Here is a 26,823-nt window from a genome sequence, read left to right on the forward strand (position 1 = left end):
AAAAGACAGCTGTATAAAAATATCTAGCAACAATCAGAAGGTTTGAACTAATTACCCTGAAGAAGGTGGGGCATAAATATTGGACACAAGAGACTTGGAAAGAATTTGATGTTGCGATTGTAAAACATAAATAAGCTCCACATAAGCACTGTATTCTAGTTGATAAACATATTTTCAACAAGGCTCAGTTTAACAATCCTAAAGACGATTTGTGTATTTTGAAATTGTGCACTAAGTAAATTAATGTCATATGGTAGGAGAGGTTTTCTCATTTTGGAGTGTGGGATTATGGACAAGCAGAGAAAGAAGGCTATGAATGTCTATGTGGATGACAGTAGTGTGTAAAAGCCAGTGTGTTCTTAGGTTTAATGTAATATAGTTACAGAATATTAGACACATAAACACTTTAATTTTGAATCTTTGTGGGTAAATAGTACACGTATATATATATGGGGTACAGGACTCTGAATCAGCATGAACTGCATAATAATCACATTATGAAGAATAGTTTATACATCCTCTCAAGCATTAATAGAGTTACCAACATTCCATTCATAGACTTTTATTTTAAAATCTATAATTAAGTTATTGAGGACTATACTTATTCTGTTGTGTTATAAAATATTATGTGTTATTTATTATTTCTAATCACTTTTTCTACCCATTGACCATCCCCAATAATCCCCATCTACCATAGACCTTCCCAGCTTCTGGTGACCATCTTTTCCCTCTCTATCTCCACGAGTTCAATTGTCTTAATTTTTAGCTTTCACAAATAAATGGGAACATGTGAATTTCGTCTTTCTGTTCTAGGCTCATTTCAATTAATATAATGAACTCCAGTTTCATCCATGTTGTTGCAAATGACAAAATCTCATTTTTTATGGTATAATATTAACCCATATCCTATATGTACCACATTTTATATATCCATTCATGTGTTAATCGGCACATAGGTTGCTTTCAAATTTTGACTGTTGTGAAGAGTGCTTTAACAGTGCTGTTACAGACATGGTAGTGCAAAAACATTTCCTTTTTAGGGGTATATACCAGCAGCAGGATTGCCAGATTATATGATAACTCTATCGTCAGGTTTTGAGGAAACTCTAAGCTGTTCTCTATAGCGGTTGTACTAATTTAAATGCTCAACAGTTTATGAGTGTTCCCATTTCTCCACAGCCTCCCAGGATCCTGATGTGGAGCTGCTTTCTAAGAGATTCTTCCTGTTCTGAGTGCCCACTGGTGTTCTGAGCGCCCCCTGGTGTCCCGAGCGTCCCCTCGTGGTCCTGAGTTTCCCCTCGCGGTTCAGAGCGTCCCTTGGTTTCCTCAGCGCCCCCTGGTGGCTCCAGCACGCTGACATGTCCTGAGGTCCTCCTGGTGGCCCTGAGGGCTCCCTAGAGGTACTGAACGCCCCCTGGTGCCCTAAGAGCCCCCTGGTGGTTCCGAGCACCCCCTGCTGTATCCTGAGTGCCCCCTTGTGTTGAGCGCCCCCTGGTGCTTCTGAGCAGCATCTACCATGCAGTTCCCTCCTGTCTCCCTGCAGAGATTTTTGTGTCTGGGCTGGTGCAGACATTCCCTCTCCTGTGAACCTCACAGTATTACACAACCTTGTCCTTGGCTTTCAGGTTAGTCATTGTAAGGTAGAGTGCACGTGAAAGGGTGTCGCCGGACCAGTTAATTTATTTGTACTCATGAAGAGTAACCCTGAGCACTCCCACTTGTTGACTCACTGTTGCCAGCCACCACAATCCCTGTTGTGAAGCCTGCTGGACCAACCTCAGGCTGTTGCCAGCAAAGGTGAATCCAGACGCTTTGCAAGAAAGTCTCAGTGAACCACTGGGCTGTACTACGTTTACCCCTCTGACTCCACCACTGAACTTCATACAGGACTTCTATGAACACAGAGGAAATAGACTGAGAACAACCCTATGAGCAGCCACAGCTGGACCTGATTTACAAGGGACAGTAATATTGAGGGTGATGAGAAGGGAAACCCAGATCAGTGCAGACTCCATAGTGTGAACACTGAAGAAAGACACAGATATGGGGTGGCTCCTCACCAGGGCCTGAAGGAACAGGGGATGAGCTGCCTTTCATGAGGAGGGGAGGGGACATATTTCCATGTCTTTCTCTTTGTGGTCATAGGTGCACCACTCGGCGTTGCTCATCCATCCTCTGTGTCTCCATTTCAGGGAAGGCAGAGTCAAATGATTCCTGCATCTGGATGCACAGGGTTAATCTGCCCATTGCTCTTTCTTATTCTCTAATGTGGACACTGTTCAGGTATCTTCATGTGAGCAAACATTGTCAACAAATTAGTCCAGTAAGAACATAAGAAATACATTTCCAGAGAAAATGGAAATCTGACTGTAATCAGTGCATTTATAGCTGCAAACAACTGTTTCTGACAATGAGAAGAAGTTATGTTACAATGGACAAAATGCAGATCTACAGATTTTCAGGGTTGGAGTTTATAATTATCATTATCTTGAGATCATTTTGTCACAAGACAGTTTAACATTGGACATATGTGCTTGTGTCAGGAAATAGTCAATGTTGAAATATGCGTACTTATCTGAGTGAAGACTTCATTCACATTGAGACATGTTTGCTTGTCTGAGACAATAGTCCACATGAGGAAATGTCTGTTTTCTGAGGAAAGTGTAAATGTAAGGACATATGTGGTAGTCTGAGGAAATAGTCCATGTGGGGACATTTGTGTTTGTCTGAGGGAAGAATCCACGTGAGTAAAGGTGTGTTTATCTGACAGAAGGGTCCACATGTTGATAAGTGTGTGTACCCATCTGAGGGTAAATGCCCATTCAGGTCAGCGTATGCCTGAACTAAGCTGAAGTTAGGGGAAAATCTTTCTCAACCAATGAAAGAAAAGAATCCTTTGGGTTATTTGCCTGTCGGGAATTAAAAACAAGGGTAAGGTAGAAAATTGATTTTTTTTAAATAAAACGTCTTCAGTGAATGGAAACATTGTATATGCAAATGAGGAAAATTACTTCATTCTTTGTTGCATGTATCTCATAACATCCCCACTCTCACCAAATAAGTTATTAGATAATTTTATACAGTCTGCATTTAATCCTGGGGTTAATGAACTGCTGAATTTTTTTTAATTGAATATATTTAAGTTTATATTTTCTATCACAAAATTATTAGCTTAGACAAATTAGTTATGTCATAGCTCAACCATTGCATATCACTAAAAATAGTTTTATTTCTCCTAAACACCACATTTTTTTTTTTTTGCTTATTTTATACCCACTCTCTAAATTCCTGGAACATCCTCTGTCTGTTTACTCGACTATAGTCTAAGCATTTATGGAATTTGAAATAAATGAAATTATACAATGTAATTGAAATGACTTCATTGAAGAATGTGGAAAATGAAGTTGCTGACCTAAGCAACTCAGAAAACGAGGAAATTCTATAAGTTTAATGTGTAAAAAATCTGCACATAAGCACTCTATTCTAGTAGATAAACATGGTTCCATCAAGGGCACAGCTTTACACTTTAGATACTGCTATGCGTGTGTCCTGAAACTGTGCAGCTAAGTAATAAAATTGCATATGGTGGAATGGGGTTTCTCACTTTGTAGTGAGTGGTTATGGAAACTCAAAGAAAGAAGATTAGAAAGGTCCATGTGCTAACATAGTTGGGTGGAGAGACCAGTGTGTTCTCATTATTAATGTGATAAGGTTACAGAAGATTAGATACATAAATAGTTTCAATGAGTCCGTAAACTCGGGTTCATTTAAGCATGCACGTTTACTGGGACCGTTGTTTGAGAGGTTCTAGAAGTACTCATACCACATTAACAACACACAGAGCCAGTATCACAATGTTTTATTTTAATACTATTCTTTAACATCAGAAACATGCAATCTTTATAAAAATGGTTGATTCTATGTAAAAAAAGGTAATAAAGAAAACAAGCTTAGAATTTATTGTAATACCAGGAAATACGCAAGTGTTCAAAAACAAAAATATGAGGTGTGCTGTAAGGATGCAGGATTCAAACAAAATGAGCTCCCAGCACCTAATAAAGCTTTGGTGCTTTGAACAATTAAATAAATGATGTAGCATGGATCTTTTTCAAAGTATAAAATGGACATCCATCAACCAATACTGATATTAATAGATGACCAATTAAAAAACAATAGGAAGAAGAACACATCTCCTTACAGAAGTATTCCAAATACCTTAGATTGATAGTCCTCCAATCAAGCAGGTGAAGTTTAAACACTCATGAGTTGATTGTGGCCTGAGATTAGAGATATGGAAAAAATAATGACTATTAGTTTATTTTATAATGAAACGTCAGATATAATGCCAAAGACATGATCTATGAATGAATAAAATTATATATGTTTTCAATCTAAATTTGTACAAACACACACACACAAACACACACATTTTTCTGCGACACCTACTGATGAGGGAGTAAAAGGCAACCACAGACTCGGAGAAAATACTTCCTGTGGGGTTCAGTCAGGCTCCTGGGAAAAATTTTAGTTATAATAGCCACAAATCCTCTTGGAAGGCTTGAGAGATTGCATAACTTCAGTAATAAATCTGGCTGAAGGCAGCCTAGTCCCCTTACCTTTAGTTTAGTAAATTTGAGTAGAAACAAAAGAATGTGGGCAGTTTATCTAACTAGCTTGTTTACTCATGTGGTCCTAAGACTCACCTTTGATCTACCTGGATGGTCAGTCAAGCTGGCAAAGCAGAATATCTGTGTGTCAGTGTACTTTATTCACCCGTTGTTGTGTCAGGGCCTGCAGGACAGACCCCCACAGCTGGTGCCCCATGTGAGGATCGCTGCAAAGGGAGCGCGACAGACCCCATGAAAACGAAGGTTGAGGAAGACCGCGTGGTCAAGTCAGTAAAACAGTAAGTCACTGGTGCCCACTTGGGATCTCCAAGTTCAGGGGAGATTGTTCAGGCTGAGATTTCATCATGGGACAGCAGTTATCAGCTCAACACAAACAGCATATAAAAGTATTGTAACAGTTGCTTAAGGCTAGGGGAGCATCCGTTTCGCAGGCTCAATTAAGGCACCTAATGCAACCTGTTGTCTCACGTAATCTGTGGTCCCAGAAGAAGGAAAGCTAGAAGTAAAGCTCTGGGAACAAGTAGGGAGAAATCTTGAACAACATTACACACAAGGGCAACGGGTCCCAGCACCATCTTTAACACTATGGGCTTTAGTAGGGATGGCTTTGGTCCCATTGTACAAAGAAGAACCCAAAAAGGGGAAGGAGGAAGAAACCTCACTTGCCTTACCACCTGCTCTTCCCAAAATAACAAAGAGGAAACGGAGGTTTTGCCTGAGCCCCCTCTTTCAATAGATAGAAAAAATAGAGGAAATACACTACAGCTATATGTCCCCATCTTCGACAAGCAGCATTAAAAGGGGAGCTCTTAGACTGCCCAGTAATGCAAGATCAGCAAGGCAATCAGGTACACAGAGGGTTAAGAAAAGGCATTAGGGGCAGGAGCAAGTGCAGGAAGCTCCCCTCTGCCGGCAGCAGCTGCTGAGCAGTGTGGGGAGGGAGCTGGCGCAGAGGAAACGCGGTGGCGAAAAGTGGCTTCTAAGCAAGCACAAAGCAGCAGCCGCCCTGGGACCCGCCTGCTCCGCTCTCTGGCTCGGCAGGTGGCCCAAAGCAAAATTTGTTATGTTCCTTGTACACAAGCGACATCCCAGATTATAATTCTATGCTAAGAGTTAAGTAAAATTTAAGAATTTGAGAAGCCTCTTTCTAATAATGGCCACTGTTATCTCTCTCCTATTCCTAACATGACTCTCTCCAAATCCAGTTTAAGTAAAACAGTAACCTCTAAAGGGAGAGACATTACAAAAAGCCCCTAAGTTAGTTAGGGAGCAATTAAAAGCAAGCTTTGCTCCCTAGTAGGAAAAAGTTTCCTGGCTACAAGATTATTCATTTTATGGTTAATATTCTACTAACAGCCCTTAGAATTTACCCATTTTCATCATTCCTAAAAGGCCTAGTTAACGTGTTACCTACTAAAATAGTTTACTCCCCCATACTTAATGCTTTAGCACTATTTACGGATAGATCTGGTAAACATGGAAAAGCAGCAGTCTGGTGGACACCACACAATTCGTTCACTCAATCTGGGTTTACTAGCACTCAGAAAGCTAAAGTTCAGTCCTTAATATTGGGTCTAGAGAACTTTTACAGCCCTAATTAAGTCAACTCTGGAGCCAGCCCTGTGGACCATTTTTCTCTGATTTCAGCAATTGCTAAATCAACGTACACATCCTATTTTTATTACACACATTCCAGCCCACAGCTCACTCCCTGGTCCATTAGCTTATGACAATAATCAAGCCGACCTTCAAGTTGTGATATCACTGCTTGACCAAGCCACCCAATTGCACCAATTTTTCCACCAAAATTGGAAAAACTTATCTAAACAATTCCAACTTATACAGAGACTGGCTAAACAGTCTCTGAGATCGCCAGCTCACAGGCACGTCTTCTCCTTCAACAGGTATTAACCCTAGAACCTAATCTGTTGTGGCAAACAGACGTTACACACATCCCTGAATTTGGAAAACTTAGATAGGTACATGTATCCTTTGATATCAATACTCATTTAAGTAGTGCACATACTCCGCCTGGAGAGTTTACTCGATATGTCATTAAACATCTTCTTTTATCTTTTGCATTTATGGAACAACCCGCAAAAATTAAGACTGATAATTGTCCAGGTTATGCCAGCTCACAATTTCAACAATTTTGTCACATGTGGAATATCCGACATTCCTCAGGTATCCCATATAAACCCCAAGGACAAGCAATAGTAGAACTTGCCAACTCCACCCTTAAAATATGCACAAAAAACAAAAAACAGGGGAGTATGGGTACAGACCCTGCAACACTTTTGGCACAAGCCTTATTTTTTTTTAATTTAGAAGACAAATTTGAATCCGCTGTAGAAAAGCACTTTGCTAAAATTTCCCAATACATAAAACCTGCAGTTTTATGGAAAGATGTAAACAGCAATGAATGGTGTGGTCCAAGTGAATTATTAACGTGGGGAAGAGGGTATGCTTGTATCCACACCCCCTCGGGTCCTCTTTGGGTTCCAGCACGACGCATCAAACCATACCACGGCATTGCTAGGACCCAACCCAGTACCAGAAATGAAGGAGTTAACCCTACAGGACCTACAGCCCCGGAAGATGCAGCTTCTGTGAACAACACAATCCCCAGACGTTACCTGGGGGATGCTGAAAAAGACAATTCAGGAGGCTGAACGAATCCTGCTCCAAATGCAGACACCATTTACTCCAGATAATGTGTTTGGTGCTATGGTTTCTGTTGTACATTGCAGCTCATGTAGGGTATTAATCCTTTTTATGCTCTCGCTTTGTCTGCAACCTGTACCTGCTACACTCTACTGGGCTTATATCTTAGACCCACCTTTCTTTCGCCCTGCCAACTGGGAAGACACTCCCTTCCCAGCCTATAATAACGTGACTGCTTGGCTAGGAGGGATAGATTTACCCCACGTGGGGTCCCTCAATAATGGCACACATTGGACTAAGGTGGCAGATAACACTATATGTCAATCCACTATTATCCTCCCAGTGTGTGTAAGTTATAAAGACTCTAACCCTTACTGTGTACCTGCCCAAAAACAAGTATGGCTACATCATAGTAAAGGAAATGCCTTATCATTTTTAGCTGCAGATAGCCTCAAACTGAGCAATGCAATCCGTGCTGCTGCCTCTTTCCCAAACATTCCTTCCTGTGCTAAGGAACAAAGCTGGGACAGTAATCGGTTCGACTTTAGCTGGGAGTTCTGTCATGGGAGACGAGCCCATAGCCTCCAGTTAGGTAATTATAACATCTTAGACTGACGCCCCCAAGGCCAATTGCAGTGCAGCCTTACTAATACCTTCATCCATCAGAGCAACAATCAGTTTCATAGCCATGTCTTGTTCTCCTATAATTTGTGCCAATGGGGGGATGGCATATCCAAGGCCCCAAGTAAAGTCCATGCCGCCCCAAGGTACTTTATGGTGTCTGGGACATCTTATGACCTCCCTTAACACCTGGCATGGGACATACCATAATTCCCGTTCCAACTATACTATAAGCTTTGTTCATAATCACACTGATCAGTGCCTAATTTGCACTACCCATCCATATGATTTCCTTATGGGAACTAACATTTCCATTACACTTCAAAACTCCACGTTTGTGACCTGGATGCAGGGACAGGCTTGGTTTGCCTCATGTATCACTAATCACAGTATATCTAACTTAAAAATTACTAGGGCCATGGTATTGAAGAGAAAATCTGAGGCATTCCTACCAGTCAATCTGGCATGCAATGGGCAAGGTTCCTATGCCCTTGCAACCTTAGAACGTGCCCTGTCCCAGGTCAGACACAAAAGATTCATAGTTACACTTATGGCCTTTATAGTCTCAGCCAGAGTCATGCTGGTAACAGCTAGCGTTGCTGTTGCATGTATTATTGACTTAGTGTAAACTGCTACCTTTTTAGATAATCTGGCCAAAAATGTGTCTAATGAACTTCTCTTGCAGCAAGGTATAGATCAAAAAATTCTCGCCTGTCTGCTCACCCTCGAGGCTGCTTTAGAATATGTCAGGGAGCGACAAGATGCAGTGGCATTCTGACAGCATTTAAACTGTGACTGGGAACATGAACATATCTGTATCACTTCTCTACCACGGAATCTATCAATACATAGTTAGGATGAGGTAAAACAACACCTCTGGGGAGCCTTTCATGACAATTTAACAGCAGACGTAAAGTAAGTTCAAAGTAAAATTTTAGAATCTCTTCACACAATAGATCTACACCCCCAACAAACAGCCATGTGGAAGGGGTGTGAGATCATCTCTCCTGGTTAGACTCCGCTCCTGGGGGTCACTCTGACTGGAAAAGAATGTTGCTAAATCTACTCATGATTGTTTTATGTTATTTGCTAATTCTAGGATGCAAAGCCAGAATAAGAACGATGACTGCCACACCTGACAGACATGTTGCTGCACATATCTGTGCTCTCCAATCCAAAAGACCTCATGCAGAAAACAAAAAAGGGGGAGACGTTGTGGTCCAGTCAGGCTGGTGGGAAAAATTTTAGTTATAATAGCCACAAACCCTCTTGGAAGGCCTGGGAGTTTGCATAACTTTCGTAATAAAACTGGCTGAAGGCAGCCGAGTCCCCTTACCTTTAGGTACATAAATTAGAGTAGAAACAAAGGAATGTGAGGAGCTTATCTAACTAGCTTGTTTACTCATGTGTTTCTAAGACTAACCTTTGATGTACCGCGGGTGCTTAATTGCTTTCTACTCAAGAGGTCCACAATGTCAATTACCCTCTAGTGGTGTTTACTCACGACCTTTGTCAATTAATCTTTACTGAATAAATGCAAGTCTCATTGACTGATGGAGGCAGTAGCTGTGACTAAGTGGCCCAGATGCTCAGTGGAGCTGGCAAAGCAGAATATCTTTGTGTCAGTGCACTTTATTCATTCGTCATTGTGTCAGGGTGTGCAGGACAGACCCCTGCAACTTCCAAGTCACATATTTGTTAAATGAATTCTTTTAATTTGTTAATTAATTTTTATAATCAATATGCAAGTAAACTTACAACTAATCAAAAGAAAACAATGCTATTAAAAATGAACCAAATATCAGGAGAGGCATCTCACCAAAAATTATATGAAAATTGTTAAATATGAATTTTATTAGGGGCATGTGCATTTAAGCAAAAATTAGATACCATTACTTACCTACTAGAATGGTTAAAACACACAATTCTCATAATGATAAATGGTAATATAATGTGGAAAACCAAGAACAATCATTCATTGATGGTGGGAATTCAAAGAGGTACATGGTTAAAATGAGATTCTTTTTGGCATTTTTTATAGAGATAAAAGTAGAGTTAAAATGTGATTTGTGTCTGTGTTCCAAAACATTTATAACACTGATTCAGAAATGGATGTTTACAAAGATACCTTCAGAGGAATTTCTATGTCAGCTTTATTAATTTGATTAATTCTCCAATCCCTAGAATTTGCTTACAGAATAAATGTTGTATAAGAAATCTCTCAAATAATTACAATTTCTCAAATACACATTTATATTGTTCCTTTTCATAAATGACTTAATGCTATTTTCTAAGAAAGTCTGCAATCTAATAATCTTTGTCATCTCCTCCATGCCAGCACAGCTGCTTCCTCCCTGGGGTTCCTGACTCTCTCAGGATGTGGGTTCTCACACCGTGTATCTTGCCCAGTAATACACAGCCAAGTCCTCAGATCTCAGGCTGCTCAGCTCCATGTAGGCTGTCCTCAGGGACATGTCCCTGGTAATGGTGACTCTGCCCTGGAACTTCTTTGCATAGTTGGTGTTACCATTGTAAAGTGTGATCCATCTCATCCATTCAAGCCCTTGTCCAGGGGCCTGTTGCAACCAGTGCAAGTATCAGTAGGTGAAGGTGTATCCGGAAGCCTTGCAGGAGACCTTCACTGAGGCCTCAGGCTTCTTCACCTCAGCCTCAGACTGCCCCAGCTGCACCTGGGAGCAGACACCCATTGGAGGGTGGGACACAGGAGTGGATGAAAGCCTCCTTGACTGTACTCAATCCCCTTCTCAACACTGGGACTTGGGAGCACCTTACCTGTAGCTGCTGCCACCAGGAAGATTAGCTCTAGGTCCTGTCCATGGTGAGGAGCCATGCTCTCGGGGGATTCTCTAGAGGCAGGATGTGATTGTTGGGTGATGCTCTCAGGGCACAGACCATATTTACCTCAGTGGATCTCAGGTATTTACATATTCATGAGACAGGGCATTTCATAGCTCAAAGCCTGATCCATGATAAGAAAGGGAAGACAAATGACACATCAGCCTTGCAAGAGTGAGATGCTGATGGTCCAAGCCCTAATCCTGCTTGAGGAAATGCATGCCCCTGTCCATTTAGGAATACTTGTGGACAGAGGTCCTTTCACTGAAGAATAAGCCCCCTCAGAACTGCCCCTCACTGTGAAACTACATTAGATTAGCACAGAGACCACTTGGATCATTCTGGGGACCATCTCGGTCCATGACACAGAGCAGGTGCCTTGGCCCTATGCTGGACCCGTCAGACACCAGCACAGCTCACTGATGACTCTGAGCAAGTGACGCTGATGTCACACGTGAGTGTCGAGCAGGTTCCTCTGAGATCCCTTGGGCGCTCCTGAGACAGTTTCTCCAGCACCTCCCTGGTGTCCTGATTCCCCAGGATCTTCAACAGAAAAACTCTTAGTTTACAGATTTGCCCTGTGATGCATAATTGGAGATGATTTTCTTATATCATGGACACTAGGATTCAGAAGTTGAAACAGGAGTTAGGAGTTCTTTATGAATTCATGCTCCCATAATAATTTCAAGGGAATTTGTGTTTTGGATAAGTTTGGGTTTTATTTCCTACTGGAATTATTAGAATTTCATGAACTGTTTACATACTTTCAGTTCATGTGCATAGATCCTCATCTTTACATGCTGATTTCTGACTCACTCTCAGATTCACACTCTCAGATCCACCACTGCCCTGTCACTCACACAATGTAGGCAACTTTACTTAACACTGAAATCTGCATTTTTTCTTTTTTGGAGATGGAATCTCTCTATGTTGCCCAAGCTGGAGTGCAGTGGCGCAATCTCAGCTCACTACAAACTCCGCTTCCCACGATCACTGCCAGCAGCATTGTCTGAGGCCGTAGGTCTTGTAGGATTAAATCTCCTGCCTCAGCCTCCCGAGTAGCTGGGACTACAGGTTCGTGCCACCCCACCTGGCTAATTTTTTGTATTTTGAATAGAGACAGGGTTTCATGGTGTTAGCCAGGATGGTCTCGAGCTCCTGACCTCATGACCCGCTCACCTCGGCCTCGCAAAGTGCTGGGATTACAGGCATGAGCCACCAGCCCCAGCCTGAAATCTGAAATTATTATTCATGGAAATATAGTGACTCCCATAATTCTCTCTCCATTGAATTAGTAAGACCATCCCTATTCTTCATATTCTCACTATTAAGGTATTTATAATCTTAGAAGCTGACTTTAAAAAGACAGTTCTCATTGTCTTGAATTGTGGGAACAGCTCAGATGTGATAGAATATTTAAAAAGATAGTTCTCATTCCTTGAATTGTGGGAGCAGCTCAGATGTGATAGAATATTTAAGGGCACACCAGCAACTTATTGAATTTTAGCTTTTTTCTCCCAAAGGAAGACCCAGCCCCTGAGAGGAAACCTTCTCAGCAGCCTCCCGTGCACCAGCTGCAGGGCTGGAACCCATGCTGAGTGGCTCCTGAGTGCCCCCTCCAGCCCAGCCCTTGCCTTGCAAGGAGGTTCCTGTTGGGACTCACAAAGCATTTCCCCCAAGCTTCTCTAGCCCAGCATGAAATGGCTGTGTGCTAGTGTAGAATACTCCCTCAGTGACACCATATGCTGGTGACACCATCTCTTGAAATAATTGACCAACCTTACTAAACCGATTGAACTCTGCCGTGAGACTCAAAGCAAGGGTTCTATGACGCAGGACAGAGCCCCTTCTCTGAAGCTCCAGATGCACTTAAGTAGTGGACCCACAGTGAATACAAAAAATTGCAAAAGATTTGGGAGTGCCTCCTTTCTTCATTGGGCTCTTGCAGGTGAATGTAGCATTGGAAAATACCAGCAGGTGCAGATTGATCGAGATGAAAGCCCACTCCATATCCACTATTCCAATAACACTGTAACACTATAACAATAACTTCCTAATAAGGAAGAATTTTCCCTTCTTCCTAATGCCCAGCCTATAGAAAATTCCTCCTACACTGACACTAGGCTGAGGTATCTGACTTTTTTCTCCTAGAGATCTAAAGGTCAATGAGGGAATTTCCAAGACCTTGATCTTAAAAATGGTGATGTCAGAGGCTTCAGATTGCTCTGCTGTCCTTGTCCTACTCTCTGCCTTTGTCCTTTAGTTTTCCAGTGTTCTTCTCACATAGAGTCTGTGCATTGCCACACTTCCATCTTTAATCCAGAGCTATCACACTGGTTAGAATGGATTGTGCAGTGCAGGCAAGCACTGCCTGTTTTCACAATGGAAACCTAGAGACGTGATCGGCTTCCTCTTCTGGGCTGTGACTTTGACCAGGAAGCTCCAGGGGAAAAGCTACTTTGGCCATTACTCCCTTTTGTGGTTTCAGTGTCCCTGGACTATTTACTTACATCTTACCCCTATTGGCTAACTTTGCTCATTTGTATAATAATGGAAGAATGGGAGAGAAATCTGGAACGGGAGATTTGTCTTCCTTTACATAGGGCAAGGTTCTCGAAAAGTCCTTCCATGTAGAAGCTTTTGAAAAAGTCTCCTGTACTATTTTTCAGTAATTAATCTTCTCCGATCTGACAAACAGGAAATGTATTTGGATAGTATTTTTTCGAATCTGGAGGTTTCTGGTGAGAAAGTCCATAAAACATAGAAATATAAGACCCTCTGGAACAGTCACATTTACTGAGTCCACATCTGTCTTTAAGACAACTATAGTTCCTATCACGTAAGTGCCCTCAACAACTTGTGGCTTCTGTAGATTCTCTTCCAGTTAAACAAGTGTCAACTGCCATTCTGGACATAGCTGTCTATCCAGGTTCTTGAGTGGGTATTTTTTTTCAATTTCAGTTACTTAGTAGATTCCAAAAAGTATTGGCATTCAGATTATGCAAATTTCCTTTGACATAAAAATGAATGTGATGAACATCATAATCTATGTGTCAGTGCATAAACCAAAAGTACAATCAAAGGTCTCCATTGATGTGTTACTGGAGGCAGAATTTTGATCTTATTACATATAACAGGCACCTGGTATGACATAAATGAACAGGCAAGAAAACAGAGTAAGGACATGGCAGAACACTTATGAACAAGTCTCAGCAATTTTAATTTTCTTCTGAGGAAGTGGAAATTGTGAAAGTGAAACAGTGGGACTGGTCATGTCTCAGGTGATGTTGTCCTCTGGAAAGTGTCTCCAATCCTGGGCTGCATCCAGTAGGTGCACCTGGGCTCCCGAACCTGAAACATGGACTCTTATTCCTTAAACACAAGACATTCCAATGAGAAAGCTGTTCTCAGGTGAGCTACAGAGCAGGGAGCAGGAGATGTAGGTGTCCTTCGCTTCCTAGAATTACTGAAACTTGAAGACCAAGGCCACCCCTGAGGGGCAGAGATCCACCTATGAGTACATCACATCAGTCTGTCTTCAGGAATCTTTGGCTTTATGGGAGGATAGGAAATGTGATTTATTCCTTTCTGCTAATGCAATGTGCATCAGAGAAAATGAGTTGAAAATTTAATAAATATTTTTTCCATATTAGGGGAGAGAACATGTATAAATCACGGCAATACAAGTGCTCACTACAGAGCCTGCAGAAGGAGCAAGTGCACAACTGAGAGAAGGTAGCGCCCTGCCCGAGGAAGCAGGTGCCCTGAGATCATCCCCTGGGAACTGTGCTCTAGGTGCCGTGCATCAGTGGAACCTGGGCTGGGGCCTGGGATTTGTAGGTGGTGTGGAGAGCAGAGCACAGCTCCATTCCTCCTCACTGTGTGACCTGGGTTGTGGCATCTTCCTCTGAGCTTCATTCGAACAAGGTGTTAATATAAAATTGCAGCATTAAATTTACCTATAACCTTTCAATTAGGAGCCAGTGTTGTTCAGAATTGTTATCACTACTGTTGTCCAAACCCTTAAATATTATAAAATACCTGTGTGACCCCTCATCTCAGACCTCAGGTGACCACATTGCAGAGAAGACACCTGCTTTTTTTCTGTCACAAACATGGTACTGGATACTGGAAAGTATGTGTAACCTTGTTATAGATTTTATGTTAATTAAGTTACAATGGGTAAAATTAGAATTAGTAAGTGATACTTAAAATTTAGCTTTGGGGATTTCTAAGCAAAGTGTGGATGGTGTGTTTTGATTTCTCCTTGCTTAATATAGTATAATGTGAGAGGAGGAGACAAATTAAAGAAGAAACTATCCAGCAATGTGGAATCAGGTATTTTATAAATAAGGAATGTTCTCACCTCTTCTGGAAACCCCATAACCTTAAAAAAAAAAAGAAGGAACTTTAAGACATATTTCTATATTCTGGATACATGACTAATAAAAACTTAGATTTAGGTGCAAAAAGAGTTACATGGAAGATGAAAATTCTGCAGCAGATAATTTTGCCAAGTAGGCAGCTTTATACTAGTTTGTAATTTTACCTAAATATCCCAAAGATAAACTCCAGAGAGATCCAAGTAAGAAATTATAACATTTCAATGTTAGATGACTGGTTGAAAGAAACTTGAACTAACATTATTTTGATGAATCATACCTCAATAATAAAACTGTGTCTAATGGTACACCTTTTCAAGAGGCTGCTTGAGTAAATAGTTTCTACCTCTCCTACTTGGGAGTCCTGGCACAACCCAACATTCTCTAAACCTGGGGGCCACTAAGAACAGAGACAGCAGTTTGAATATTATGAAGTTATTATGAATTTTTGAGAGATCCACAGTCATTGACTGGGGTGATTGGTGAGGGTTGTCTCTATGACCCTAGTCTTTGAAGAGTGTGGCTCTTTATTATGATGAGCAAAGAGCTGTTTGTTATGATGAACAGATAGCAAGAAAGACCGTCAAGGAAAATGAAGAAACACGGGAACATGGTCCAAACAGACAGACAACATAGAGGTCCAGAATCTGGCACCAATGAATATAAAACATATTGATGTCCTGGCAGAAAATTTGAAGTAAATATTAGAAACATGTTTAGTAAGCTAGTGGCAGCATGCAAGAACAAAGTGAGAATTTTAATAGAGATAAAAAAATTTAAGAGAGGACTAAACAAAAATATTTGTGTCGAAGAATACAATAAGTCAGCCAACAATTTTAACAGAGCACACTGTGGGAGAGGCTCAGGCTTTGCTTTCCCCTAGAGCAGGCAGCCCTGAAATTCCCCTAGACATGAATCACTGTTTCCCCCCGCCCACCTTCCACATTCTCCCCAGAGATGCCCCGGACTCCAGAGTTCAGGTTCTCACATGTTGTGTGACTTTGGGTTAAAACACACCTGAAACACTGCATGGCTGTTGTCCTTGATCACTTCATCATCGTCCCCATTTTAGTTGATGCGATTTTTTTTTACTTCATTTGAAGAAATGAAAATAATTATGTAGACTCTATCTAGGCCAGATTTTCTTTCTCTCTCTTTCTTTCTTTCTTTCTTTCTTTCTTTCTTTCTTTCCTTCCTTCCTTCTTCCTTCCTTCCTTCTTTCTTTCTTTCCTTCCTTCCTTTCTTCTTCCTTCCTTCCTTCTTCCTTCCTTCTTTCTTTCTTTCTCTTTCTTTCCTTCTTTCCTTCCTTCCTTCCTTCCTTCCTTCCTTCCTTCCTTCCTTCTTTCTTTCTTCTTTCTTTCTCTTTCTCTCTCTCTCTCTTTCTTTCTTTCTCTTTCTCTCTCTCTCTCTCTATCTTTCTTTCTTTCTTTCTTTCTTTCTTCCTTTCTTCCTTTCTTTCTTTTTTTATGGAGTCTCGCTCTGTCCCCCAGGCTGGAGTGAAGTGGCACAATCTCGGCTCACTGCAAGCTACGCCTCCCAGGTTCATGCCATTCTCCTGCCTCAGCCTCCCGAGTAGCTGGGACTACAGGCGCCCACCACCATGCCCAGCTAATTTTTTGTATTTTTAGGAGAGATGGAGGTTTCACCATGTTAGCCAGGATGGTCCCGATCTCCTGACCTCGTGATCCGCCCACCTTGGCCCCCCAAAGTGCTGGGATTACAGGCGTGAGCCACCGCGCCCGGCCTAGAGAGATTTTCTTATCTCTCTTTCCCTTGGAAGATGCGAATGTAGCCCCAAATATGGTAGGAATCAGTAGACACTGCAGCCTCTACTGATTACAACACTTTCTCGGTCAGCTGGTCCAACAGTGTGGGCACCACCGTAGCACAATTATTTTATGAGACTAATTCTGTATCCAATGCAGACACAGTTTTTTTATGTACTGGGACCTCCAGTCCATCACAGCCTATGATTATGGGTAAGGAAGGAAACATTTTTCAAATTTCCATCATACATGTGGTAAGAGAAACTCATATTTCTGTCCAGTGGTTTCTAGACCCAGGTGTTGTAGCTCCTGGCCAGGGGGCTCTGCAGTGCTCTCTGTTTGGTGGCATTTAAGCTTCCTGGAGAATAGTATTATCCTCAAAATGGCCCTTCTTTAGAGATTAAATTTCCTGCTATAAAACAGATGCATAAACTACCTGCTGTTTATCTCACATCAGACTGTGGAGACCTAGGTCAATGCTTCCATTGTTCTGCTGGGGTCTTTGTTTCTGGGCAAATGTGAAGGAGCAATAACTGCTGGATCGCAGACTCATGTTCCCGTGATCACATCTCCTGTCCCTTAACTACAGCTACGTTCCGTCGTGTCAGAACACATTGTGCAGTGTCTCATTCTAGGGAATAAGATATTCAGTAACTTGGACAGTGACTCTAGTAGTTTCTCTATGATTAAAAAAATGTGGAGATAAAAGTTAATTCTTCTAAGTATAAATTACTACCTATCAGACTTGGGCTTTAATTTTTTCAAATTGTCTCCATATGACTGGTGGGTATCCTTACAGTGTGAGTTTTTTTTTAGACAAACGTGATCTCTATCGCTGTCAGTTCAGGCACTTGGTAAAAGGTGCTGGTCAGTCTGGTTGGAGGTACCTGGGCTCAGTCTTCATTATACATATTAGGGAAAGCTCTGATATAAACAGAGTGGACGCTGTCACTTATGTAGCAGTATGGATTAAACTGCAGAAGATCATCATACTATGAGGTCTCCATACCCTTTTACACAGCAGAGTAGATTTCCCTTGCTTTCAGCTGCCTGCTTGCTTATATTAAATATTACTGCATGTACTTTTACTTTACCTTGTTTTCTATTCTAAGCTATTGCCTGCTTATTTAATTAAAGTAAGCAACAGTAAATTTTAAAAATAACAATCATTACCTGTACAAATAACACAAAATGGACATGATGAATAAGCCAAGTAGAGATACCAGAAAACAAAGCTAATAAAGAAACACATGTGTAAGTTTAGAGTAGTCAGTGAGCACCGAAACCATGAAGAGCTTGTGTTGACATTTACACGAACAAAGTCAGTTATATTTGACATCCAGAAGGCTGTTCACACCCATGAGAGAAATATGTAGAGTGGTCCCCCTAACTCAGAAATTAGAAAGTGATAAAGTCACAAACTTACAAAACCAGCAAAAACAACATTCAGTGTATTTAGTATTCAGCTCTGTTTCTTCAGGAAAAGGGATGGGTTATATCTGCATGGAAAATGGGACAAGTATTTTTTAAGCTGATTCTCCTGGGAAGTTGCTAGTGAAATCACTGAAGTGATGCTCTGACACAGGATTGTGAAGAGGACGTTGACCCCTGGTGGTCGCTGTCAGCAACACGGGTGCTCAACCCTGGTGGGTGCCTTTGTTACCGTTTTGTCCACAAGAGATTTTAGCCGGTCATGTGCTGCATGCAGGTGAGGTTTTAACCCTCAGATGAAAAAAAATAACATGACCACATAGAAGATGAGGAAATTGAAGACCTCACTTCATCAATCACATTCCACTGATGAGAACTTTTTACACAGAGAGCCAGGGATGAGCTAGGAAGAGGAAGGGGCTGGGGAAGATCATCCATAGCAGGACACATCCAGCCTGCTTGAACTCCCTGTGGAAGGAGGGTTTAAATATTTGCCCTCAGCTACTCAGGGGCATTTCAAGACCTTCACAAGCTTTCAGAAAAACAGTTTTCATGAACAAATGCCCATACGTTACTCAGAGTTTTATTTTTCATCATTTATTCTTCCTCTCTAGGCAGCTCCACAGTAAGGTATTCTCGGAATTCTCCCTGATCCCCCTTGAGTTCCTGGTGAAGCTCCTGGAGAAAAGCCTGCATGGGGGAGGGAGCCCTCCTCAAGTACAGCCCTGAGGCTGTCCCATCACCTCACCCGCCACTGCCCTTCATTCAGTTGGTGAACATTTCTGAGCTAATCTTCCTGAAAAGTGTGGTTTTGGGCAGTATATTTACCAGGTAATAAAACCCTTAAGCTCTGTTTATTTCGGCAGGCATGTATCCCTTTCTGGAGCACAGGGTTGTTTTGAGTGTGTGGTCGTGGATAATTACTGAGAGGAGGTTTGTGTGCATCTTGTCATCTCCCAAAGTGCACCCTCCATGGAGTTGACACCCACAAACAAGCAGATCGACTTGCTCAGCTGGAGGATGACAAACATTTTCATAACCTATGACCTCAGTGGTGCTTTTTGTCTGCAAGATCAATCACGATCATGCCTCTGGCTAATGTGCACTCATCAAGGGTGAGCAGTGCCCACCTCTGTGAGGGCTGCTTCAGGTGCACACTCCCTTTGTACAGGGAAGCTTTTGTTCCTACCTGGGTCCCATGCATGTGTTTGCGTTTTGCTGCACAAACCCCCTTACTCAGACTCACCACCCAAGAGCTTACAGAGCATCTAATCCAACTCTAGGGCATTGTACATGGAGTCTCTCATTGCCAGGGTCTCCAATTCTCATGAAAGGATGTTCATTATGGGATTCCCCAGAACTTTCTGGTCTTTTAGAGACATGAACTGGCCTCTAAAAGGTTAAAAAAATCTTAATCTCTGGGAAGGAGCATTGTAAACCAGAAGTAAGATAAGCTCTAAATTAATATATGTTTTGTGGATTTTGGAAGAAAGAGTTCAAATAGTAATAGCCTTACCCACTTTCCCTCTGACTAATATCAGTTCTAGAAAACACTGAAAAAACCGTGGAATCTTGAGATACTTTAGGCTTGTTATATTAGGAGATCACCAGAAAAAGAAAGAACCAAGTGTCCTTGGAGATTCCTCCATTGTAACTGATTTGTGACTGCGGTGCAGGATGGTCGTAGCGGAGGAGGCTGTGCCTGTGTAGGGCAGGGAGTCATGGGAATTCTCACGCCTCCTGTGCAATTTCACTGAAATCCTAAAACTGCTGTAAAATAAACTTTATGATAAGGAGTGACAGAAACATTTGAAGGAAACTTTTGCCACTTTTTAAGAATCATTCTTAGTCTCACCACATGATCAAATAAGCTTGCTCCAAATCATGTATTCATCCAATTTGAAAACTTGTTCACAGTAGCACCTTCATGGAATGTTTGTATCAACTTTATTGAGTGTGGCCTTTTCCACTCTGTGAATTTGGCTTATATTACGACTCTTGAATGGAATATTTATCTTAAAATTAGAGTATGTACTGGTTTCTACTGTTCTTTTTTTTCTCAAATATATAACCCATTTTGTAAACAGCCTTAAACCTAATAACCCCTGTCATCTCCTCAGCTCAGCACAGCTGCCTTCTCCCTCAGGGTTTCTGACACTCTCAGGATGTGGGTTTTCACACTGTGTCTGTCGCACAGTAATACACGGCCGTGTCCTCAGATCTCAGGCTGCTCAGCTCCATGTAGGCTGTGCTCGTGGATTCGTCCGCGGTAATCGTGACTCTGCCCTGGAACTTCTGTGCGTAGTTTGCTGTACCAAGGATAGGGATGAACCCTCCCATCCACTCAAGCCCTTGTCCAGGGGCCTGTCGCACCCAGCTGATAGCATAGCTGCTGAAGGTGCCTCCAGAAAGCTTGCAGGAGACCTTCACTGAGGACCCAGGCTTCTTCACCTCAGCCCCGGACTGCACCAGCTGGACCTGGGACTGGACACCTGTGGAGAGGACACAGGAGTGAATAAAATCCTCTTTAACTAAACCAGGATCCCTTCCTCAGCCTTAGGACTAGGAAGCCCCTTACCTGTAGCTGCTGCCACCACAAAGAGGAACCTCCAGGTCCAGTCCATGGTGATGAGCTGTGCTCCCAGGGGCTTCTTTAGGGGAGGAATCTGGTTGTTATGTGATGCTCTCAGGGCACCAATATATTTATATTTATCTCAGAAGACCTCAGGTTATTTGCATATGCATGAGGCAGGGTATTTCACAGCTCAAAGCCTGATCTAGGATGAGAAAGAAAACACAGATGCCACATCAGCTGTACAAGTGTGGGATGCTGAGAGACCAAGCCCTAAATCCTGCCTGAGGAAACGCATCCCCTGCCCCATTTCTAAGCTTTCTGTGCACAGCACTCTTCCCGCTGAAGAACAAACCCCAACCCCAGGATGTGCTCCTGACTGTGAACCCACATTTTATTGGCCTAGAGATTACCTGGGTTGTTTGTGGGACCATTGCTGTCTCTGACATTGAGCAGGCACCTTGACCCATCCTGGTCCCATTAGGAACACTCAGAGCTCACTGGTAACACTGAAAAGGTGGCCACTCGTTACCCTACATGAGTGTCCAGCAGGACCCATGGAGAGTTCTGAGATCTGCTGGACACTCCCAAGACAGAGTCCCCAGCACTTTCCTGAGGGTCCTGACCTCCCAGGCCCTTCAAGGGAAAGACTCTTGGTTGACAGATTTGCCGTCTGATGTGTGATTGGTTCTGAGACTTCCCTCCCATTGACAGTAGGAATCAGGGGTTGAAATAGAAATAGGAATTTGAGTTTCTTGATGAACTCATAGCTCCCAAAATAATTACCAAGTAATTTGTATTTTGAATAAGTTTGTGTTTTATTTCAAACTGCATTAAATAGAATTATTTGAAGTATTTACATGGTTTTAGATCATATCCATAGATCATCATCTTTACATGTTGATTTCTGTTCCGCTTGGTCTGGGCACCTATCACACTCTTCAATCCACCGCTTCCAAGTCACAAGCACAACGCAGGAAAGTTTACTTATCTCTGAAGTCTGAATACCTTCTTCATAGGAATATAGTGTCTCCCACAGTTATGTGCCCATTGAATTAAAAAAAAACCATCCATATCCTTCATATTCCCACTATTCAGATATTTATTATCCTAGAACCCCCCTTAGAAATATAGTTCTCATTGCTTTTTGAGTGATATAAGTGGCCCAGATGAAATAGAATATTTAAATGAGTATCAGCAACTTGTTGAACACTTAATTTAGAATGACTTGTTGAATAAGGAAGACTCAGGCCCTGGAAGAATACTTGTCTTTATTTATCTCCAACAAATAAGGGAGACCATATAGTATGTGCTTTTCTGTTCCTGAATTAGTTTTCTAAGAGTATTGACTGCCAGTTCCATCATGTTCCTACAAACGACATAATTTCATTCTTTCCTTAGCTGCATAGTATTCCATGGTTGTATGTACCACATTTTTCTCTATCATTCTGCCAGTGATGGGGATTTAGGTAAATTCCATGTCTATGCTATTGTGAATAGTGCTGCAGTGAACCTACATGTTTGTATTCCTTTAGGTATATGTCCAGTTGTAGGATTGTTGGGTCAAATGAAACTTCTGTTTTAGGTTATTGGAGGGATCACCACACTGCTTTCCACAATGGTTGAACTCATTTATATTCCTGCCAGAAGTGTATAAATTTCCCCTTTTTTCTGTAACCTTAAAAATCTGTTATTTTTTTTTTAAGATTAGCCATCCTGACTGATGTGAGACGGTACCTCATTGAGGTTTTGATATGTATTTCTCTAATGATAGTGATATTCAGCATTTTTTCCTATGCTTGTTGGCCACATGTAGGTCTTTTTTGAAGTGTCTTTTCATGTTCCTTGGTCACTTTTTATTTCTTGAATGTTTGTTAAATTTCCATGTATATACTAAGTTTCAGACCTTTGTCAGATGTATAGGCTGCAAATATTTTATTTCCCATTCTGTAGGTTGCCTGTTTTCTCTGTTGATAGTATCTTTTGCTGTACAGAAGCTCTTTAATTTACTTAGGTCCCATTTGTCAATTTTCAATTTTGTTGCAACTACTTCTAGCATTTTCATTATAAAACTTTGTCAGTTCTTACCTCCTAAATTCTGTTTCCTAGGTTATTATCCAGAGGTTTTACAGTGTTAGGTTATACATTTTGATCTTTAATCAACATATAGTTTTTTTCAATTGATGCTGAAAACGCATTTGATGAAACAACATCCTTTCATAAAAAAACCATAAAAAATGTGTATAGAAAGAACCCATCTCGACAAAATAAAAGTTACATTCGAGAGACTTTCAGGTAGTATCAGGTTGAATGAGAAATAACTAAAAGTCTTTTCTCTAAGATCTGGAACACGACAAGTTTCCCACTTTAATCACTGGTAAAGCATAAACCCTTCTGCTGCCACCATAGCCGGCTCTTACCTGCGAGCACCACCTACTGGCCTGACGTTCAAACTGCATGACCTAATAAAGAGTCAATACCACCAGTGTACAGCAGTTGAAATTCAGATTAGCTTCTCATTACTTCTGTGATTCCAGCCCCGCAAAAGACCACGGGCCTGCTCACATGCCCAGTATATTACTACTACAACGGGAATTTGAAAAAGCCACCACACTAAAGCTCTTAATAACAAAATAAACCACACTGAGTAGATGCCCCTCAGCTCGCCATTTCCATCAAGGCTGGCGCTTTTGCTTGCCAGGCTCGGTGGCTCATGTGTGTCCAGCTTGGTACACCTCTCAGGGGCTGAGCAGGGAACTCAGGTCACTGTGCACTTCATAGACCAGTCCATCGCCTGAGGCAACAGAGAGCTTCTCCCTGTGAACAGATATCAAGCATGTACTCAACTGCTTCTACCAGGGTCAGCTCTAATCTGTAAGGACATCTACTAATGTGGAGGGTGAACTTAACAACCCAACACAAAATCTGCTGAAACAAAGGCATTCCAAATGAGAAACAGTTCCTGAGGCCTCCACTATCTAGGACCTGCAGCGGGCAGTGAGCCTACTCACAGGTCCAGTACTTTGGTACTAAAACCACCATTTCAGAAAGCCACTAAATAATGGCTATCTATAGACAAGGAACTCTTACAGAGTCTTTGCCACTAAGTAAACCAAGAACCAAAATCAAAATACCCACACAATGTACATTATATTCACATTCTAAAGGGAATTAAATATTCATCAAAATCAGAATGAATTCAAAAATAAGAAGAAGCGATAGGTTAGCTCATGAAAAGCAAATAGATAAACAATTCAGGAAGTATGAAAAAACAGAGTTACAAAACCCCAAATATCACCTTAACTCTCCAGCAATAGAATCTAAACAACATGACATATTTGAAATGTCTGATAAATAATTCAAAATGTTGATTGTAAAGAAGCTCAATTAAACCTTTTTCTCTAGTGGCCCAGTAAGCACTGGCACTGAGACAAGCACTATGAAGACAATTGCAGCCCATCCTCTGATGAACTGACCCCCTGTTCCGCAAACCATAACCCCAGCTTTGATTGAACACTAGAGTGATATCAGGAACTTTCTCCTGATCCGAGACCACTGACCATGGCCTCGCTCTGGCCGTTTACAGAAGCTGCACCCTGAGTGCCTTTGTGTTTCTGCTTCTGCTGTTTGCACATAGGGCCTGACTGTAATGAATTTAAATGCTAAGGCTCCACTGGTAAGTGAACAGGGGTCATACGTTACAGACATGTGTGTTCAGTATGCATGTGTCAGGACCACCTCCATGAACATCCATAGCCCCTCCTGTAACCTGTTGATTATGTCTGTTTAGCCAAACCCTTCAGCATAAAGCTTCTGCCCAACCCCTTCTTCGTGGGAGTGCCTTTCTCTCGTCTTTACCAAAACTATGCTTTCCAGCATATGGGATGGCTGTAACCCTTTATAAAAATAAACTCTCACTTTCCTAAATTGTAGATTGTGTTATTTTTTATTTAACGCAACTGAAGATTAAATTCAGAAGTTCACCTAATTATAAGGCTACTTTAGTGAAGAAGGACAAACCGAGCATTTTCACATATACTGTAAGGGCCTGTGATATTTTGAAGCAGGAAGCTGACCTGAGACCTTCAGAATAAACTGATGATTGTGGATAATGAAAAGCCCCACCCAGGACATTGATTCAGCACCGCTGCCTGTCTCATTCATTCTTCTCTTTCTTTTTATGATGTGCTTATGGTAATAACATTGTTATTTTCTTTAGACCTGCTTGCTTTTCACACATAGTGGACCCTTATCTCTCTTTTTCACTCGTTTTCTTAAGCTGCTAGGGAGAATAAATTGTCAGGTCCTATTTTTGGTGCCTTGATGCTGATGAATTAAGGTTTATTCTCCCTCGTCCTTGTCCCCCACACATGGGAAATCTAGTAAGAAATCATGGAAGATCCCTCATGTGATGTCAGTGTGAGGTTTAAATCACACAAGCTCCTTCTCCTGAGTAGAAACGCCCTCCAACCCCACCACCAAATCATTATAAAACCCTGAGCCAGCCTCCTTTCCTGCTCTACCGAGGAAATTCCTGTCTGTAATTTCTTGAGAGGACTGTGCTGCTCTCAGCAGACACCTCAAAAATAGAGCTAATAAATCTTTTCATATTCACCTGGAGTGTGAGTGTGGAAACATCAAACTCGACATCCACACTAACCATTGGTGGGGTCTCTCTTCCTTTGCCTGGCATCACCTACAATTGGAACTGTGGGCTTGGAGTCCTGACAATGACCACCACGGGGGCTTTCTTCTCTTGCACTGGATGGTAACTCCCTCTGCCCCAAGGCCCAGCATGCACTTTTTCCTGGCTGCTGCTGGCTGGCGTTTGGAGTTCTATTGAGCTGGGCTGCCATGCTGAGTTAAACACCGCACCTTTTATAGATTTAGCTGATTAACTTCAGAAGCATTGATACCTTATTGACTTTGAGAAACAGGAGTAAGTGACTGTAGGTAACTCTGCCTTTGGTGCATGTGAGAAAGTTTTTCTCTTGTTATGACAAATGTTTCTTCTTCAGAGACTTCACAGGAAGAACAGGATAAGGAATCCAGAGATGTGCCACAAAGGAAACTGTTTTATGGAGAGGAAGCCACAGGGTTGACAGGAAACCAGACCCTAACCCCCGTCTGCACCTGCCCTGGGGCTGGCTCTTGTGCTCAGTGGGTCCTGAGCGCCCCCAGGTGGTCCAGTGCCCACTTCAGGGAGGCTTGTTTCTGGGCTCACACTGACATTTTTTCTAATTGTTTTCACAAAAATAGAGACAGAGTAAATGGTGAATCCATGCATCTCAGAGAACACAGAAGAGCAGAATAACACCCCATGCTCCCCCCACACACATTTAGGTAAATCTTATTAAAATTGTTGAAAACCAAAGACAAATAGAAATACATGCAGACAAGTGGAGGTGAGTAGAGGGGGCATTCCTTCCAAAAGAACAGAAAAGATGATGACAGCATTCTTCTGGTTAAAATCTTATAATCAAGAAGAAAATTGATGGTGTCTGTAAAGTGTTGGAAGAAAAGCCAACCCATTATTTGATAACCCGTGGATGTTCGCTATGAAGGGAAAAAAAAACAGTTCTATTTCTCTTTGACAGCATGAGGGGCTCAATGAATCCATGCCCTCATGAGACCAGTGAAAATTATTTTGGGAAATTACAGGTTTGGAAAGACTCTAACAGCACACAGCGACTGAAGAAACATTTATTCAGGAACATCTAGAAAACTCAGTAAGGCCAATCATCATATTTGATCTAAGATGCTCTTCCTTCCTTCCACATCTCAGCTCAGCATGATGTAAACTCCACTGCGGACAGATGCAGCCAAGAAGACAGGACACCTTCTACCAACTCCCACCAGAGGAAACTCTTCCCCAGGGGCCAGTACGTTGGCCCTCTGACCCT

At 41.8% G+C, this 26,823-nt stretch overlaps 1 gene segment (V, D, J or C); it reads right to left on the reverse strand.

Annotated features, from left to right (window-relative positions):
• Nucleotides 1-20,477: 20,477 nt before the first annotated feature.
• On the reverse strand, nt 20,478-21,021 carry LOC101146493 (immunoglobulin heavy variable 1-69D-like). The segment is given in 2 exon segments: nt 20,478-20,840; nt 20,927-21,021. Coding segments are annotated over 2 exon segments (363 nt in total).
• Between the last annotated feature and the right edge of the window lie 5,802 nt (nt 21,022-26,823).

The sequence above is a fragment of the Gorilla gorilla genome, chromosome 15 (genome assembly GCF_029281585.2).
Source record: "Gorilla gorilla gorilla isolate KB3781 chromosome 15, NHGRI_mGorGor1-v2.1_pri, whole genome shotgun sequence".
NCBI classification, from domain to species: Eukaryota; Metazoa; Chordata; class Mammalia; order Primates; family Hominidae; genus Gorilla; species Gorilla gorilla.